Source organism: Triplophysa rosa, linkage group LG11 (genome assembly GCF_024868665.1).
Source record: "Triplophysa rosa linkage group LG11, Trosa_1v2, whole genome shotgun sequence".
NCBI classification, from domain to species: Eukaryota; Metazoa; Chordata; class Actinopteri; order Cypriniformes; family Nemacheilidae; genus Triplophysa; species Triplophysa rosa.
Window position 1 is genome coordinate 11,615,824 of NC_079900.1, and position 16,233 is coordinate 11,632,056.

General features: G+C 38.7%; 1 protein-coding gene across 4 annotated transcripts in view; it reads right to left on the minus strand.

Annotated features, from left to right (window-relative positions):
- Positions 1-1,146: 1,146 nt before the first annotated feature.
- syt3 (synaptotagmin III) overlaps positions 1,147-16,233 on the minus strand; it is a 40,068-nt gene continuing 24,981 nt past the window's right edge. For 3 of the 4 annotated variants that reach the window (XM_057346123.1, XM_057346125.1, XM_057346126.1), the window contains 7 exons: positions 13,656-13,782; positions 13,165-13,383; positions 10,336-10,456; positions 9,587-9,758; positions 5,527-5,656; positions 4,717-4,807; positions 1,147-3,940 (listed from right to left, as the gene is read on the minus strand). In XM_057346123.1, the coding sequence (XP_057202106.1) occupies positions 4,721-4,807; positions 5,527-5,656; positions 9,587-9,758; positions 10,336-10,456; positions 13,165-13,383; positions 13,656-13,782 (856 nt within the window). In that variant the 3' untranslated portion in view covers positions 1,147-3,940; positions 4,717-4,720. Of the gene's footprint in view, positions 3,941-3,967; positions 4,074-4,716; positions 4,808-5,526; positions 5,657-9,586; positions 9,759-10,335; positions 10,457-13,164; positions 13,384-13,655; positions 13,783-16,233 lie in introns of those variants that run through there. The other variant, XM_057346127.1, reaches the window with a different exon arrangement.

The following is a 16,233-nucleotide window of genomic DNA, read 5'->3' on the forward strand; positions in this document are numbered from 1 at the left end:
TGCGGCTCCCCCGACCCCCGCGCTTCTGTGTAAGTGTGTGTATTGAGGAATGGGTAGTCTTGCTAACTGGCGTGTCTTCACCTCAGAAGCGTCTCTGGTTGTGCGGGCCGCCGCAGGTGTACGTCTCAGTTTGCCTGTGAATGGACAAATCCTCATCCCCTTTCTGTTTCTCTCTCCTTCTATGCTATCTTGTTCTTAAACACCCGCACAATCCACCCGCACAACTAATTCCATTTCACTCAACTAGTTTTCTTTTCTATTGTTCTGCTATTCCTTTAGATGTATTTTTCTCTTAATCCTGTTTATGCTTCTTTCAGATTTCTCGCCATGCTGGTCTCTTTCAAGAACGTTCCCCCTGCTTTTCTAGGATTTGTAGCCGACACACGGTAAATCCTTTCACCTCTGTCTCTCTTCCTGTATCTGTGTGTGTCAGTGTGGAGGGTTGGAAGAGAGTGCTGACTACAGATATTCTGTGGCTCCCATGAACGGTGCATTAGACTCACATGAACACAGATGAGGACAAGATGGAGGCAGATGAAACAAGCATTGACTTTCGAGCAGATGTTCAGTTTCCAAGAGATACAACTGATGTGGAGAATGAGTCCAAAGGTCTGAGCAGAGGGTCGGGTTAAATTTATAGATAGGATCTTAAGGGATAGTTCACTCAAAAATGAAAATTCTGTCATCATTTACTCACTATAAATGTCTTTGTTTTGCCAAACACAAAGGAAGATATTTGGAAGAATGTTGGTAACCAAACCAGATCTGGGATGAGATCTGTTTGGTTACTGACATTCTTCTAGCAGAACAAAAAAATGTATAGGGGAGTAAATAAAGACATTTTCATTCTTGGGTGAACTATCCCTTAAGTATGTGTTTGCGTGCCCATGGAAAAAAACAGAAAACACAAACAGAACCTTGAACATGAGAAATGCAATGCTGCATTTATATAAAGTGGATTCACAGTGACTAAACAATTTATGAGAGTAACTACATAATTACGCACAACATAATGCACAGTGGAATGTGAAAAGGGAGTAAAACACAAAAAGCAAGAGGTAGAAGGAAAGATCAAGATGACACCTTATCAACAGTGCTTCACATGAACAGACAAATACGTAGTTGTATCACGCAAACACGTGGTAATGATTTTCATACATATGTTTTATTTCAGCCATCATTGCTCCAGCCTTAGATTCATCTTCTTAATCATTCACATAATCATCCTCCTAACAGTTTTTTGGGGGATTTTTTTATTTTTTTTGCTTTTTTCAGTATTGTTTTCACTTTTTTTTCAGCTGAAATGTTCTCGCCCTGACTGCGTTTCATTTTCATCTTGCTCTCAGCTTACTCTGAACATATAAAAAAGTAAACCTTTCGAAGAAAACTAAAAAAGCAAACGAACCAACATACAAACAAAAATATACCCAGAAACTGTAATACCATTTCAAAGAGGATATACAATATTAACAACATCACTGATCGTCAGTGTTTCAATGATATTGAACAGGTCAACATGTTTGTCATTAGTACTGTTAGTATCAAGTTCATTGTCAAATTTTGTGTTGAGCATCACTTATTAAATTATCATTGCATCAAGTTGACATCATCCATGTTAATATAAGCATGCAAACACATTTCCTCGGGATCATTCAGAATTGCACTGACACAGAGAGACAGAGGAAAGAGGGGAGACAAACGTAGAGAAATACAGGCCGAGGCTGAAAAAAAGAGAGAGAGAAACAGAATGAAAGACGGACGTATCGTAAAAACGAGAGGTGAGTGCGGAAGCCGACAGAGGGGTTCAAAGATCACTCTACAGAGAACGTGCCTCCACAGTGTAAGATCTAAGGCAGCAGAAGTGTGTTTGTTGTCCTCAGACACAGGGCTGCAGACAGGAGCTGGATGGGGCTGTGGGTCGATACCACATCTACGTGTATGACGGAATCAATGGGCTCTTAGAAAACAACAAGAGGTGAAATATGATAACGGACTCGAGACTGAGCACACACCAGCGCTTGTGTGTGTGCGCGCGCGAGTCCAAGCTTGATAGCTTGGCCCGATGTGTGATTAATAATAGAAATGGTAAAAATATGAGCTCAGGGGCTGGCGTGGAAAATAATTATACTGATATACATTTCATGAGTGTTTGTGATTGGTAATTTAGTATTCCTCCGTCTAGGGGTATGTGCAATAGCATTGGCAGTGGCTGTACTGCGATATTAATAGCTGCAGTGAACCTGGATATCAAGGGTACGTGAACTGATAAATGTAGCTGTTCTTGGTCGATATATTAGAAGCGCCTATTCTGATATACAAGGACTGTACAGAGATGTCAAATAAAATTCGTGTCGGGACCCTCGTGGCACTAAAATGAGATAAGACTACAAGTCTCCCTCTTTATCTCTGTTCGCAAGGAATGCTCAGCCGAAAGAGATGAAGAGTCTTTTTTCTTTTAAAGACAATTAAAAACGTCCGACATTTATTTCCTGGCCACCATAGGTTTGTCCCCTCTTACACACATAGCACATTTACCAAAAAAAAGAAATAAGAACACCCAACACGAGAACACAGATCAGGCTAGGGACACTTTCAGTGTTAGGGAAACAACAGAGACAGGTCAACAGCACATTCTACGACCGCATCTGAGAAATACACCCTGTCCCTATCTAGTGCAACAGGAAATAGTTCATCTAAGACACAGGACAGGCGACACATTTTGATTGTTCAAAACAAAAACTCTGTGCAGGAGAAAGGACGTTGGTGGCAAACACGGGGTCACAGTGACATATACGACACACGGGCATACGCACGCACACACGAACCGACGAGCAAATGCATATCGACACAAAAGAATACTCCCACAAACACGAAGGTACACGGGAAGGAGCCTTTCCGAAGCGGTCCTCCTGGCAGAGGGGTCATGTAGAGCACGCGCTTCCTCTTTTGAAATGAGAGAACTCAAAAAAATCCTGCCGTGGTATAAAAATAAAATACTATGGTCAAATCTTTTCCCAGGACGTGCACGTCAATCCAAGGTCCATCCTAGACAGGGTCCTCGGGCAATATTTGAAATCAATGTTAGCTCCGTGGAAGAGTCCTCAAAGGAATTCAACTTGCCAGTGCGTCCGGGTTGGGGAAACATATTTGCAAACGTACCAACTGTTCCTTTCTTATCTGGTAGAACAACAATGGTAAATAAACAAAATAAAATGAATTGCTGATCTCAATGAGTTCCAAGCAGGAAGAAGGTGATAAAAATGCGAAAGACAGAGGGACACATTTCAACACTGCACAACGTGATTGGCCAATGCGTCCGTCCTTATTCCTCCTTCTCCAGATGGGTACAGTAATAAAGTAGTCCTCTCCAGAGATATAGGAAACAGTTGCTAGTGTTCTGCATTGGCAGAGAAGACCACTCCAAATACTTGTCCGACTGAAAACACTTTGTATAGATTTTTTGTTTTTATAGCTACGCACAGACACCCGTACAAACTCTCACACACACATGCACTCATACGCACACACATTCGTGGTCCAGAATTGATCAGGTTTCTTGCCTGATTCTTTTTTTTTTAAGTAATTAAAATGTTTTAGGCTCAGTTTTAAATAACTAAATAAAGATCATCTATTTTTAAAGTGGGAATGTTCATCATATTTCCCCTGAATAAATCGTTACATATTTTGACGTTAACATCACTCCTGAAGCAATACCATCCATGCCAGAGTTTTATTATGATTCCAAGTGTTTGTATGGTTGTGTTGTCTGTATGTGTGTGTGTTCCAGGTCTAGGTGGATCTCTTAATATTGTGTTGGGTTTGCAGGGAGGAAAAGCACTAACACAAGCACAGTCTCTCTTCTCTGGTTCTGTCTTGATGAACAATTATTCACAGGTGAAAAGAAAGAATGTATTTCTGTTGCTGAAAAGATAATGCTGACCTGAGGATGAGAGAAAGAAACAGACAGAGAGAGAGAAAGCACGAGAGAAAGAAACAGACAGAGAGAGAAAGCACTGTTACAGGATTAGTTCATCCAAAGAGTTATATTATTTACTCACCCTCATGGTTTTCTTCTGTGGAACATAAAATGAGAAATTCTGAATACAGAATTCAAGGCAATCACAATGATTTAGGACTAGTCCTACTGAAGTCATCAATTAGACTGAATGAATCATTTCCTGCATCTAAACATGACATATATAATAAATAAACTCTATAATAAAATGAGAAAAGAAAGAAAGAACATTATGTACATTATGATTACACTGGAGTACTTACCAATAATAAATAAATGGGTATTAAATAAACTCTACAATATAAGAAATAAATCCGTTTTTTTCAGTTTTTACGAAACATTAGGCAAGCTCTTGCTCCAGCCGAAATAATGGACCCTTTCTAACATGGCTGTGAGGTGTTAATTCTTCAACCGTCTGTATTCCACAGAAGAAAGAAAGTGATATGGCTGTGACACAAGGGTGAGCAAATGATGACAGAAATGTCATGTTTAGGTGATCTGCTCTTTATAACAAGTATACACACAGCAAGAGGGTTAAACATGTTACATAAGCATACAACAGCTCCAGTGAACAGATGTGGATGCTTTCAGCCTGTGCCAGTACTTCAATACATGAATGAAAGCTACTCCAGTCTATCACTTTAATGTATTCTCCCACACAGATCTCTTATGTGAAGAAGTAACAGTGTGTGTATACTCACATCTCTACTCAGAGTGAGGGCTGTCCACCACTATGTTTGGCTTAGGGGAGGCTGCGGCACTCTTTGACACGAATGTAGTTATGGATTTCTCCTGGGGAGGTGGACATAAAAAACAACATACATTAACATTCTTGATTTGATAACATTTTATGTGAAGTCTATAAGAAAATGTGTTCTTAAAATTAAAAAATGTTATTGTAATGGCTTGGAATTTTCATTAATAATTGTAACCACAAATAAAAATACATTATTGTATACTGACGTATACTCCATGTTTACATCTTTTAATAGTATAATGCATTGTAACATACTATAGAGCATAATATATATTATATAAATGCATTGTTCATTAAAACATGGCATTAATGTATTAAATGCAGTCTCTGTCATATATTTTTGGATAAAGACTCTGAGGTACATACTTCATTATTGTTATCATCAGGCAAAACATTTTCTTGTTTTTTTGTACACTTTTCCTGGGTTGAATTCACTCTGCATTATTTTCTGACATAAATTTATGTAAACTCAATAATATTTAATACCCATTTATTTATTATTGGTAAGTACTCCAGTGTAATCATAATGTACATAATGTTCTTTCTGTCTTTTCTCATTCACCTTCTTCACCAGTCACACTAATAAAGACAAACTGGCATCAGGCGCAATAATCAAGGTTAAAATCAAGGTTAAAGCCGTTTTAAAAAGGGCGTGGTGTGCATAGAGGGCATTCCCCACACACAGTAACACACAGTGCACATTAATTGATTCTCACATGCTAACACACACACTCCATGTGGTCACGCTGCCTACCTCCACCAGCTGGTGCCAGTGTTCAATAGGTTTGCGGGGATTTGCCAGCATGGCTGTCCAGTGCTCTCTTCCCGGCCCATCAGCATCACTGCCCACACGGCACATACCGATCACCTCATTATGACCGATACTAAGAGACAGAGCGAGAGAGAGACAGAGAGGGAGAGATTGAATTAATGCAGTTAGGCTAAGAAATGAAGCCCAGACCTATAGCACAGTGCATCCATTACAACAAATGGATGAGAGAGGGAAAGGAAAAGAGACACGGAAGACCTTCAGGAGCACAAACTAATGTCCATCATGTAATTAGAAAGACACAGACAGGATAAGCTATGTCATATAACCAACCTGCCCATTAAGACCCACACATGCACACGCAAACACACACACTGAAAGAGGTTTTTATACACGGTCCTTTAATTACGCAGACACAGGCTGAGGGATCACATAATTATACAGTCAAACGATAGAACAGAAACAGAGAAAGACAGAGGTACATCCAAATGATTGAATTACTGGGATAAACAAAATGAAGCAGGAGCACAGGGAACCGCTTGAGTGAAGAATCGTCACAGAGGACTGATGGGATGTGGCTTATGTGAGGTCTACTGACTACACGGATAAAGAAAAGGAGGCTGAGAAAATGTGCAGAGAGAGAGAGAGAGAGAGAGAGAGAGAGAGAGAGAGAGAGATGTGTCATAATCACTTTATTACCTGAAAAGTGAGTATGAAAAGCTTCTAGAGTGAAGATAAAATAACAAGCAAACCAATCACTTTGGTATGTTTCTCTGATTGCTGGAACGATTGAGGAGAACAGCGGCCATTAAAAGCTGGATGTCATGCCAAAATATGATTTACTCAGTAGGACATGTTTCTGGATCAACATCCTTGTTGGCCCTGGAACAATATTACCATTAACCAATGGGATTTTTAGGGAAAGGGTTAGGTCCAGGCTCAGGCACTTAACAACATTCAATAGCTTTTCTCAAAATTTCTCTGAATTTGGGGGGGTAGTAGTACACTCTTAAGAACGTGCTTCATAATGCTGAAAAACATTTGTTTCACAAAAGGTTATTTGTAGTGGTAAAAAGAAAATAAATGTTTTTTTTTTACTAGTTCTTTGGGAGCCACAAATGGTTCTTCTATAGCATGCTAGGCTCACTTTGCAAACCTGTATGATATTCTCTCCCCTGGTGAATACAAAGAGTTGAAGGGATAGTTCACCCCAAAATGAAAATTCTTTCATCATTTCTATCCTTTTATTAGTAGAATGCTGAAGCTGCTTCCTTCCATAAAATGGCAATGAATAATGATCATGGATAGCAGTATAGCAAGATTTACAGTGAATATGTAAATCTCAGCTTATTCCTCACACAAAGCTAAAGTATTCCTTTTTGGTGTTTGACAGCCCCTGGTCACCATTCACATCTCGTTTTGTGTTCTATGTTTAAAATTTTGTTTAAAATGTTTAAAAATGTTTAAAAAAACAAAATTTGCCAATGGGGTAAGAATTTAGTTTTAGTACCTAATGTTTTTACCCCACTGGCAGACTTTTTTTGCTTGTTTTAAACATAAACTTACTTAATTCTTATATTTTCATTCATAAAACAATAGGGCCTACTAAATATTTTCATTATTCATCAGTCATTTTCCTTGTCAGGTAAACATATCTTGATGTAAGAATTTTTAGATATTTGTACTTCTGTGATAGAATGTTCATTTTAGGTCCCAATAAATTTGGGGACAGTTTTAGTTTTTAGTTGGAGATAAGGTTTGGTTTATGAGTATTTGATGAAGATGCTGTTTAAAACATATCACATAATGGCATCTTTCGATAAGAAATAAGTGCCAGTAAAGGTTTTGTCCAATGACAATGATGTTACACCGCAAAAAATATTTTTGTTTTGCTTTCCAGTACAAATATCTAAAAATTTATAAATCAAGACACATTTACTTGACAACCAAAACGACATAAGATTATTTCTTGTTATTCTGAAACAATTATCAATATTAAGCGGGTCTATGCTTAAAACAACCAAAACCATCTGTATGAAAAAACTTTAAGTTGATTGAATTGTGAAACCTGAATTACTGTAAGTTTATTTTTCTAAATACTTGTGCTTATTTTAGGCATACTCACTATATTCAGCTTTTTTAAAGAAAACATGTAATTTTGCTTGTTAAGTAAATGTATCTTGATTTACACATTTTTCTCCTATTGGTCCTCAATCTGAGCTCATCACAGCCCATGTTAGTCCTAGACCTGCTGAATTAAAATGAACGACTTGACTTTTTCTAAGGCTGCCAGGATACTGTAAGCAAATTTAGTTGAAGCAGTCTGCTTGAAAAACAAATACAAGAAAACCTCTTTTATTTTGCCTGCACCTGTATCGCCCAACTCAATGCCAGTATCAATCCAGACATGGAAACATATTTCAAAATGGGTTGTTTAGCATGTCAGGTACATGTCAGAAATGACTCTTATCAAGTAGATAGGCTTTTAGCACAGATGGCATGCAGTAATGCTAAGAGTAATTACTCAGGCGTTATCTGTGGCGTGCAGGCGAGCTGTTTCGTTAAAGGGTTGGTGGTGTGCCGCATGCCATAGGGGAGAGATAGAATCTCGGAGACCACTGACAAATACGCATTAGTGAACTCAGATGTGAATTTTCTCAGCACTGCCTAAAATAGCATCTGATGCATGATTAGTAAGCTCATGATTTCTGCAAGGCATATTTTGTTCTTCAAAAGAACACCAAAACCTGGGCAAACACATAGCAGCAGGAATATTGCCTTCTTAAAAAGTAAAGCAACTTATACTCAAGCTAACCGTAAATGTGACTCACACACACAAACAAATCGGAGGTGACCTAAGGTGTGCCCACCAGACAAGAAACACTGGCAGAATTCACCCCGAGACACTGCTTCCATTAGTATTAGGCCACCATGTATATTCATGAGGTGTCTTGTCTTTATGCAAAATAGTGCAGACGTCCACCAGGAACGGGTCTGACACACAGGAGCATATGGTCCTATGTTTAGCAGAACAAATATGTGCAGGAGGAACTCTAATTTAATAATTAAACGACAAATAATCCATCACTATCAGCAATGCAGATTTTTTTCCATTGCACATTTTTTTATTGTAAAATGTATATTAGGTATATACAGGTAAATGTGATCCTGATGATCTTAAAAAAATCTACAAGGCATTCTGCACATTCTGTGTTTATGTCTTAAAGGGACAGCGAACCCAAAAATCAAGCATCACATTAATTCAGGTAGGTCACATTAGTTAAGCCTCCAGGTAATAAAATCTGCAATTCCGAAACATCTCAGATCTGTTTTAGGTCCTTCGTTCATTCAGTCTATCTGCTGCCTGTCTATTGCATGGATGCAAGTTGCTCCTCACATCCCCCTCCATTTGCAGCTCCACCTCCTGTCTGGCAGCCCTTTGCCTTAGTGCTTTTAACATCTGTCTCGCTAATCTACGCTCTCAGGAATTTCACACCAGAGATCTATTGCACTTCTTCAGTACCTTGTTCTCAATATACCAGCTCATTAACTATTTGGTTATTTCAAGCGTATATTATGCAAATGAAACGGTGTGTATAGTATTGTAATTTTATTCTGCTGGATCTGTTCCGTTACCCCTGGGGAGTTTCATTCCGGGTTTTCTCCGCTCTGTCCATCCGTGACAGTTTGGCCCGAACAGAACCATATTGCCAACATGGACAGACTGCTGTCAATAAAGTCTATATCTGATTTGACGGAAGGGAAGTAAACAAAAATAAAAGTCAATGGTGACTACAACCGTCCTTGGTCCCCATCCACTTTCACTTTAGAAACAAGCAGTGTGGAAATTTTGCAAAATGCTACTTTTTTGTTCAACACAGATTTTTTTTAATGCAGTTGAGAAATACAAAAGTGAGGAAATTATATTCTTCTTTTTAAACTAACCCTGTAAGACAAAAGCGTGTGCTTCCTGTCAAGCCATATCATAGCCCGGAGTTTAACACATTGCGGCATCTCAACAGGAGAAGAGCGGTCGTGATCTTACCAGTCATAATCCATGACAGCGATGATCAGCGACACGTTCTCGATGTTCTCATTAGGAATATCAAAGACCAGAGCTTCATTATACGTAGGATTAAGAGTATTCTTTTTTATGGACGTCTTCCTCTTTTTCAGCCGTCGACCATCACAAACCAGAGACGCTTTGACGTACGGATCTGAAAAATAATAAAGATATAATTATAAAGAAGGATACATAGATAAAACTAGAGAATGTCAGGGAACTAGCAACAGCGGTACGTAATGCATCCACTACATTAATATTAATGCTGCTAATAACTGCATCAATAATTATTGTGTTAGCATTAGCGATACATTAGAAGTGGCGTAATGATGCTTGCGCCTAACGTTCCTAACGCACCGTGATGCAACATAATCACGTCCTACGAGGGGAATCTTTATTACATTACGTTGAACGTACTTTCTACAGTAATTAAATTAGCCAAGACTAATTAAGAATGTCTCTCATCCTTACGACTGCCATGTTGATGCCTTTATGAGGCGTTTCTGTTTTGACATTCAACTTTTCAGAGGTGCTATATAATATTCACAGCTTAGAAAACTGATATTTTTATGACCTTTAATGTTATTACCTTAGTCACATGCTGGACGTGTGACATTAACGTTATTAATGAGTGTTGGTTTTATCACGGCTGAATGTTAACAATGAGGTATCGCGATTAACTAAAAGAGAAGTTTAGAGTGGGAGGGAGAAAGGGTTGGGTGGGCGGTTACCTGAGAAACCTGTGAGGTCCATGGCTTTCAGATTGGTGGCTTTAATAACGGTGGCGGTCAATCGGCCGGCTGTTGGCAGGTAACACAGTGAGAAGTTCAGCTCTCCCAGGTCAGCTTTCTCCTGCACAACAAACACATAAGAAGGGCAAGAGATCACACCAAAGGCTGTGCTGGATTTGGAGACTATTATTGAGAGTAATGCTAAATAAATGAAATAAAATGAAACCTTTTAATGATTACATACAGTATATTCCATATGGTGATTCAAAACTTTTTGCTACTTTTGGTAACAAATTCAAAGCATCTTTTATCAATGTACAGTACTTAAGGAATGTTAATGTAGTTGTCAACACTAAAGCAAATATTTTTTTTAAAGAAATGTTTCAGTTTCAATTCAAACAAAGCTCACAGATAGAACCATTACCATGGAAAATAATTTCTCGTCCTTCATTTTGTATAAACAAGTGGAAGACAATGAGGTTGTCTATTACAATAGAAATCTATGGGGCAGGTAATTGCACTGGAATAAACATCAAAAGACTGTTTGGAGAGTATAGCTTTATTTAAAGGGAAACAAAAACAATTGAAATGAAATTCTATCATGTATAACCTGTAAACCTGTATAAATGTCTTTGTTCTGTTGAACACAAAGATATTTGGAAGAATGTTAACAACTATCAGTTCATGGCCACCATTGACTACCATAGTAGAAAAAATACAATGGTAGTCAATGCTGCCCCAGAAATGTTTGCATTCACAAATTCTTCAAATTATCTTCTTTTTTTGTCCAACAGAACACATTTTTCTCCTACTATGGTAGTCAATGGTGCCCCAGAACTGATAGTTGCTAACATTCTTTTATTTGTGTTCAACAGAACAAAGAAATTTATACCAATTTGGAACGGGTCACAAAACTTCTACAATGAAGAAAACGAATTGTAGTTCAGACTAAAAAAAGCTTTCAATTTGTCATCTGTTATCGCTTGTACTGTATGTGATTAATGAATAACAGATGGATCCTCTGATCTGAAGGGCACGTGTTGAGATGCCGCGTTCGTTTTTCCTCCTAAACTCTTTGTCTAGACTTTTCATCTTTGTCTAAAGCTCCTGTTCTGCCAGACAGAATTTATCATCAGCTATAATGAAAAAAGCACAGGAGCAGCCGATGTAAACAAAAAGAGCTACAGTATTTCATCAAAAACGTCAAGCATCTGGGATACGTCTTAAAGAACTACAGAAGCAGGCAGCCTTAGGTTTGACTCCATACACGTTATTTGTATGCACCCAGAGATTTATACTGTTACACACCACAAGGCTGCAAATGAAAAATTACCTCAAGTTATTTTCTAACCAGTGGGCAAAAAAAAGCTATCGCCACCTGAGCAGCTGATCTGGAGGGTGTATGAAAACATTCCAGTTGCACCAATCAAATGTGGTCATATTGTGAGACACAATTCACTCCTGCCAGCATCACAATTTTAAAATTGATCTTGTTGAAAGTACAGTAGATGGTGTCAAATTGATCTTATTTCCTATATTTGACAGATCTGTGCTCCTTTAACCTGTTTAAACATACTGAAGCTTGTGCCGTATTTCATTTATTCTCTCTGTCTTCAAATCTCCTCTCTGTTCTGGTACCGGTACATTATTCATTAAAAAATAATGATGTTGATAAAAATGTTGCTAAAAACCGCTCTTTAAAATGCTGTGACATTTTTAGAAGTACTCTCAAGAAAGCACGGCTCAAGTGACCTTCACTAATTTCAGGTCATTTTTTCTAGAAGGACAAGCACAGGCATCGCTGAAGATCTTCACACCTCTGCTACAAACATCCCCAAGGACGCGGCAGCAGCTCAGCATATAATCATGCATGATGTTCACATGCGAGTCATCTGTATCATAAATATGAAATGAGCTTTACTAGTGCATTTAATTGAAATGCTATATATATATATGATGCTAACATTATGACATTTGTTACATCGATGCATTTAGCAAAGACTGAATCCAAAGAGATTGACTGTATGTCAGTATGGGAATCAAACCCCAAATCTTTGTGCTGCTAGTGCTAACACTGTTTAGATTGATTATTTATTTAACCTGACTGAAGGGTCATTTATTCAAAGATCCACTCAAGTGCCTTGAAAATGCTTTTTTCAAGCTCTGTTTGATGCCCTAACACAGTGGTTCTCAAACTGGGGACCATGCCCCCCTGGGGGGGCCCAAGATGGATCCGGGGGACACTAATTTTGTGGCATTTTATGAAATATAGGTATTTATCACACATTTTATGCAATCAAACATCAGAATAATAAGACCACCAACCAAAAGAATTGATGTTCCAGCATTGTATAATTGAATATGTTTTTGGTTTAATTAAAATGATAAGTTTAAGATTACAAGTCTTTATTTGGGGGGGCCGCAAAGCAATGCACTCTACACAAAGGGGACCTTACAAGAAAAAGTTTGAGAACCACTGCCCTAACATAATTTTCACTGAAGCTGGAAATTAGGTCGGGACATATTGAGAGCCTGTACATTTTGAATGCTTTAATATCTTTCAAATATGATCTTATATACCGGTTGTACTGAGAATACTGGTTTATAGGTATCTTTAACTATAACAGATTCACACTAAAAGCCAAAAAACTTCCATTTTGATTTTATAGAGATTTTAGGATATTTAAAAGAGAAAGCTGCATAAGATCGTAATCCCAACGGAATGCACAAGGTGATAAAACGCATAACTTCAAAGCACTGCAAGTCCCTTTGGATAAAAGCTGCTGCCAAATGCACGAATGTAAATGTACATTTCAGGCATTATCTCACCGCGGTTCCTTCCACTATGTCTCTCCAAATAGGCTTCTCTCCAGTCCCCTCGCTGAAGTCCAGCAGGTTATCCACCACCACTTGCCCTATGAGGTCGTGCCTGGAGAAACGGTCAAAGTCGTAGACGGAGAAGTGGAGCTTGCGCGAGTGCAGCTCAGCCAGCGGCACGCTGAACTGGAACGTCTCGTTAAATATAGGGTTGAGAGTTTTTCTGTGCACCTGTGAACCAGAGCGACAAAATCAAGAGTAGATATGAGCAAACGTCGAATACATTAGATAAGTGTAAAAGCTGAGAACGTCAAACGACAAAGTAATTCAAATGCACTGGCTGATACAGATGTATTTTTAGATGAACTAGGGCAGTGGGGAAAAAAATCTCACACAAATGCATCTAGATCTTAATGAGTCCTAAGAGGGTCTGCCATCTCAACGGTGGATTATTGTACAGGCAGCAAAAGCCGGTCGCAGCCTCGGTAAAATAAAAAAGATACCTTAGTCTGAAATTTCTTCTTCCTATCAGGCAGTAAGTAGATCTTGACATAAGGATCGGAGAACCCATTGGCGTCTTTTGCCGGGAGGTCGAGGGCTTTCAGTATCTTAACCACCAGCTGCTCCGTGCTGTGAGAAAGACACATCAATGTCAGAGTTATTCACTTTGAACTATCTGGAACTTTCTGCGCTCGCTAGCCCGGGTGCGAGTCTGTTTCGGCATCATCTAACCGGCGTTGACAGGGGAGGAGGTTTATGCTGAAGCAGGCTGACAACCGGGCCGCTGAATTCACAGAGCCTCTATGGCTGTCACCAAAGTTCAGAAATAAAAAAGCCAGAAAGGTGCCAGTGGAAAAACTCTACTCAACAGCTTGGAATTAATTGACGGATGGAGTGATACTTGTGCCGCGCTTGCTAAAAGGATCTTGTATGAACGCGAATTAATGAGATAATACATCTATAATGTGAATATCAAAACATAAATATTTGATGTGCACCGCAATGTCCGTGGCGGTCGGCGAGAGCCTTCGACACCGGTCTTTATAAATAACCCACAGCTTATTATAAAACAAACCGTAGGTCATTCCTGCAGTGGGTTGTTGCGGTCTGATGCCAAACACAGCGTGATGGTGAACTTCTGAAAGCGTGAGCTTCACCCGGTGTTTGTACAGATGTAAATACGAGAGGCGGGGGAACTTCAGTGGTTACTAATCAGGCCTTGTTAGAACGTGTCTCTCAGCGTTAACAAATGCATCACCCCTTCATTAGGACACTTAAATAAATCAACAACAGTGGGGGAGGGAGAGCACATCCCGAAATTCAATAAACCCGCAGACAGACATGTCGGTCACAACGAATGTGTCATTAACTTGCACATGACATGGTGCAAGTTGAGAGGGAAACAAACGTGTTAAATTATTCATTTTTCTAATGCAATCTGGAGGTCACAATAAAATGGCAAATCTAATTATGCCATAGCATCTTATTATAGCCAGCCAATGTGATTTCTGAGTTTTCTAGACTAACATATATGGGAAATTCAAGCATTATGGATGTGACATATTGTGTTATGAATGTGACATATAAACTCTCAGAGAATGTAGTTGTTAATGATACATTAAAGCATCTGTTTGTAGAAAACCCCTCAGTCTTTGCACTGACGTCTTCTATTTTAAAAACAGGGAATAAACATGGATATGACACAGAAAATATATATTTTGAGAGGCTACATACTTTGTAGGATTTCTGTGAATTAAAATGCATAAATAATAATACCCAACAAATGAAGAAGGGATGGCTCTGCATAGAACATAAAATAGTTATTTTCATTTTTATGTGCCCGTTTATGAGGAATATGCACCGTTATGGATGTGATCGTTCTCATTCTGAAAGCGGCACTTACCTGGCCATAGAAAATCATGCTTTGAAAAAATGCTTTTGGGGTATTTTAACCATTAAATGTTTTTAAGGTTGACTTTGCATGGAATTGCCCAAATGATATCTGTTTGGGATAATAAATCTTGTGTCAATGGCACACAAAACACGATAGCACACTTTAAATCAGGCTGGTCTTTGTGTGCATTTAAAGCCACCCCCAAACCACACTGCATGTTGCAGCGCACAGTGGCATTTCGTTATTCAATGACAGGCTCCCTCCACCCCCTATAAAAAAATAATTTCTAAACAAAACAAGAGCTCAAACTAACTAAACACATGCTTTTACACATGCTGCTTGAAAGCTATTGTCCAGAAAACACAATGATCACCACTCAGCATGAATCTGACAGGTAGATGGATAAATTAAAATAATAAAAACACAAGAATTCAGCTCAAACCCTCACACACAATAGGTTAGTAATGGCTACTATTCCCGCGGTGCCGCAGGTGTTGTCGGTCGACCGCTGTGCTGATACAAAGCTGGGTCCCGACGGATGCGACTCTGACTGACGGTGTCAACCTGCCCGCTATTCCCAAAATGCTTGTAGCAGTGACACATTCACATTGATGTATTCCACATGCAACAGCATAGCAAGAGGTGTGATTATGTAAAATTAAACACACACGGGATGAGATATAATCTCGGCCGCAGGGCATCATTCCATATCCTGTTGCATTTCTTTAAATTAAAACTAGGTATGCACCGAAACGAAAATTCTTGGCCGAAGCCGAACATGATGTGAAACACTTGGCCGAAGGCCGAATAATACCGAACACGGTTTTTTGCATGTCTTCTATTTATTAAGCCATTTTTTTCACTATTGCACAAACTGAATGGTCAAAATGTGCTTTTTATAATTTGTCTTGTTTTATAAAATACAATACAACTTAATATAAAATTGAGCAAAACAAAGTAAATTCAAACAAAAAATTGAGCCCTCTCCCTTCATGAATAGCCTATATTAATTAGGCCTATAACTGACTGCTAAAAGAATGTAATGTAAGTTACACTGTACCCCTACAACAAAACAGTTCTTTAAAAACTGTCATTCCACATTAGGCCATAAGCTAAAAATACGAATAAACTAAAACTGTTGGATTATTATAGGCTACATTGCAAAATGATTGAGAAAAAAAAACATC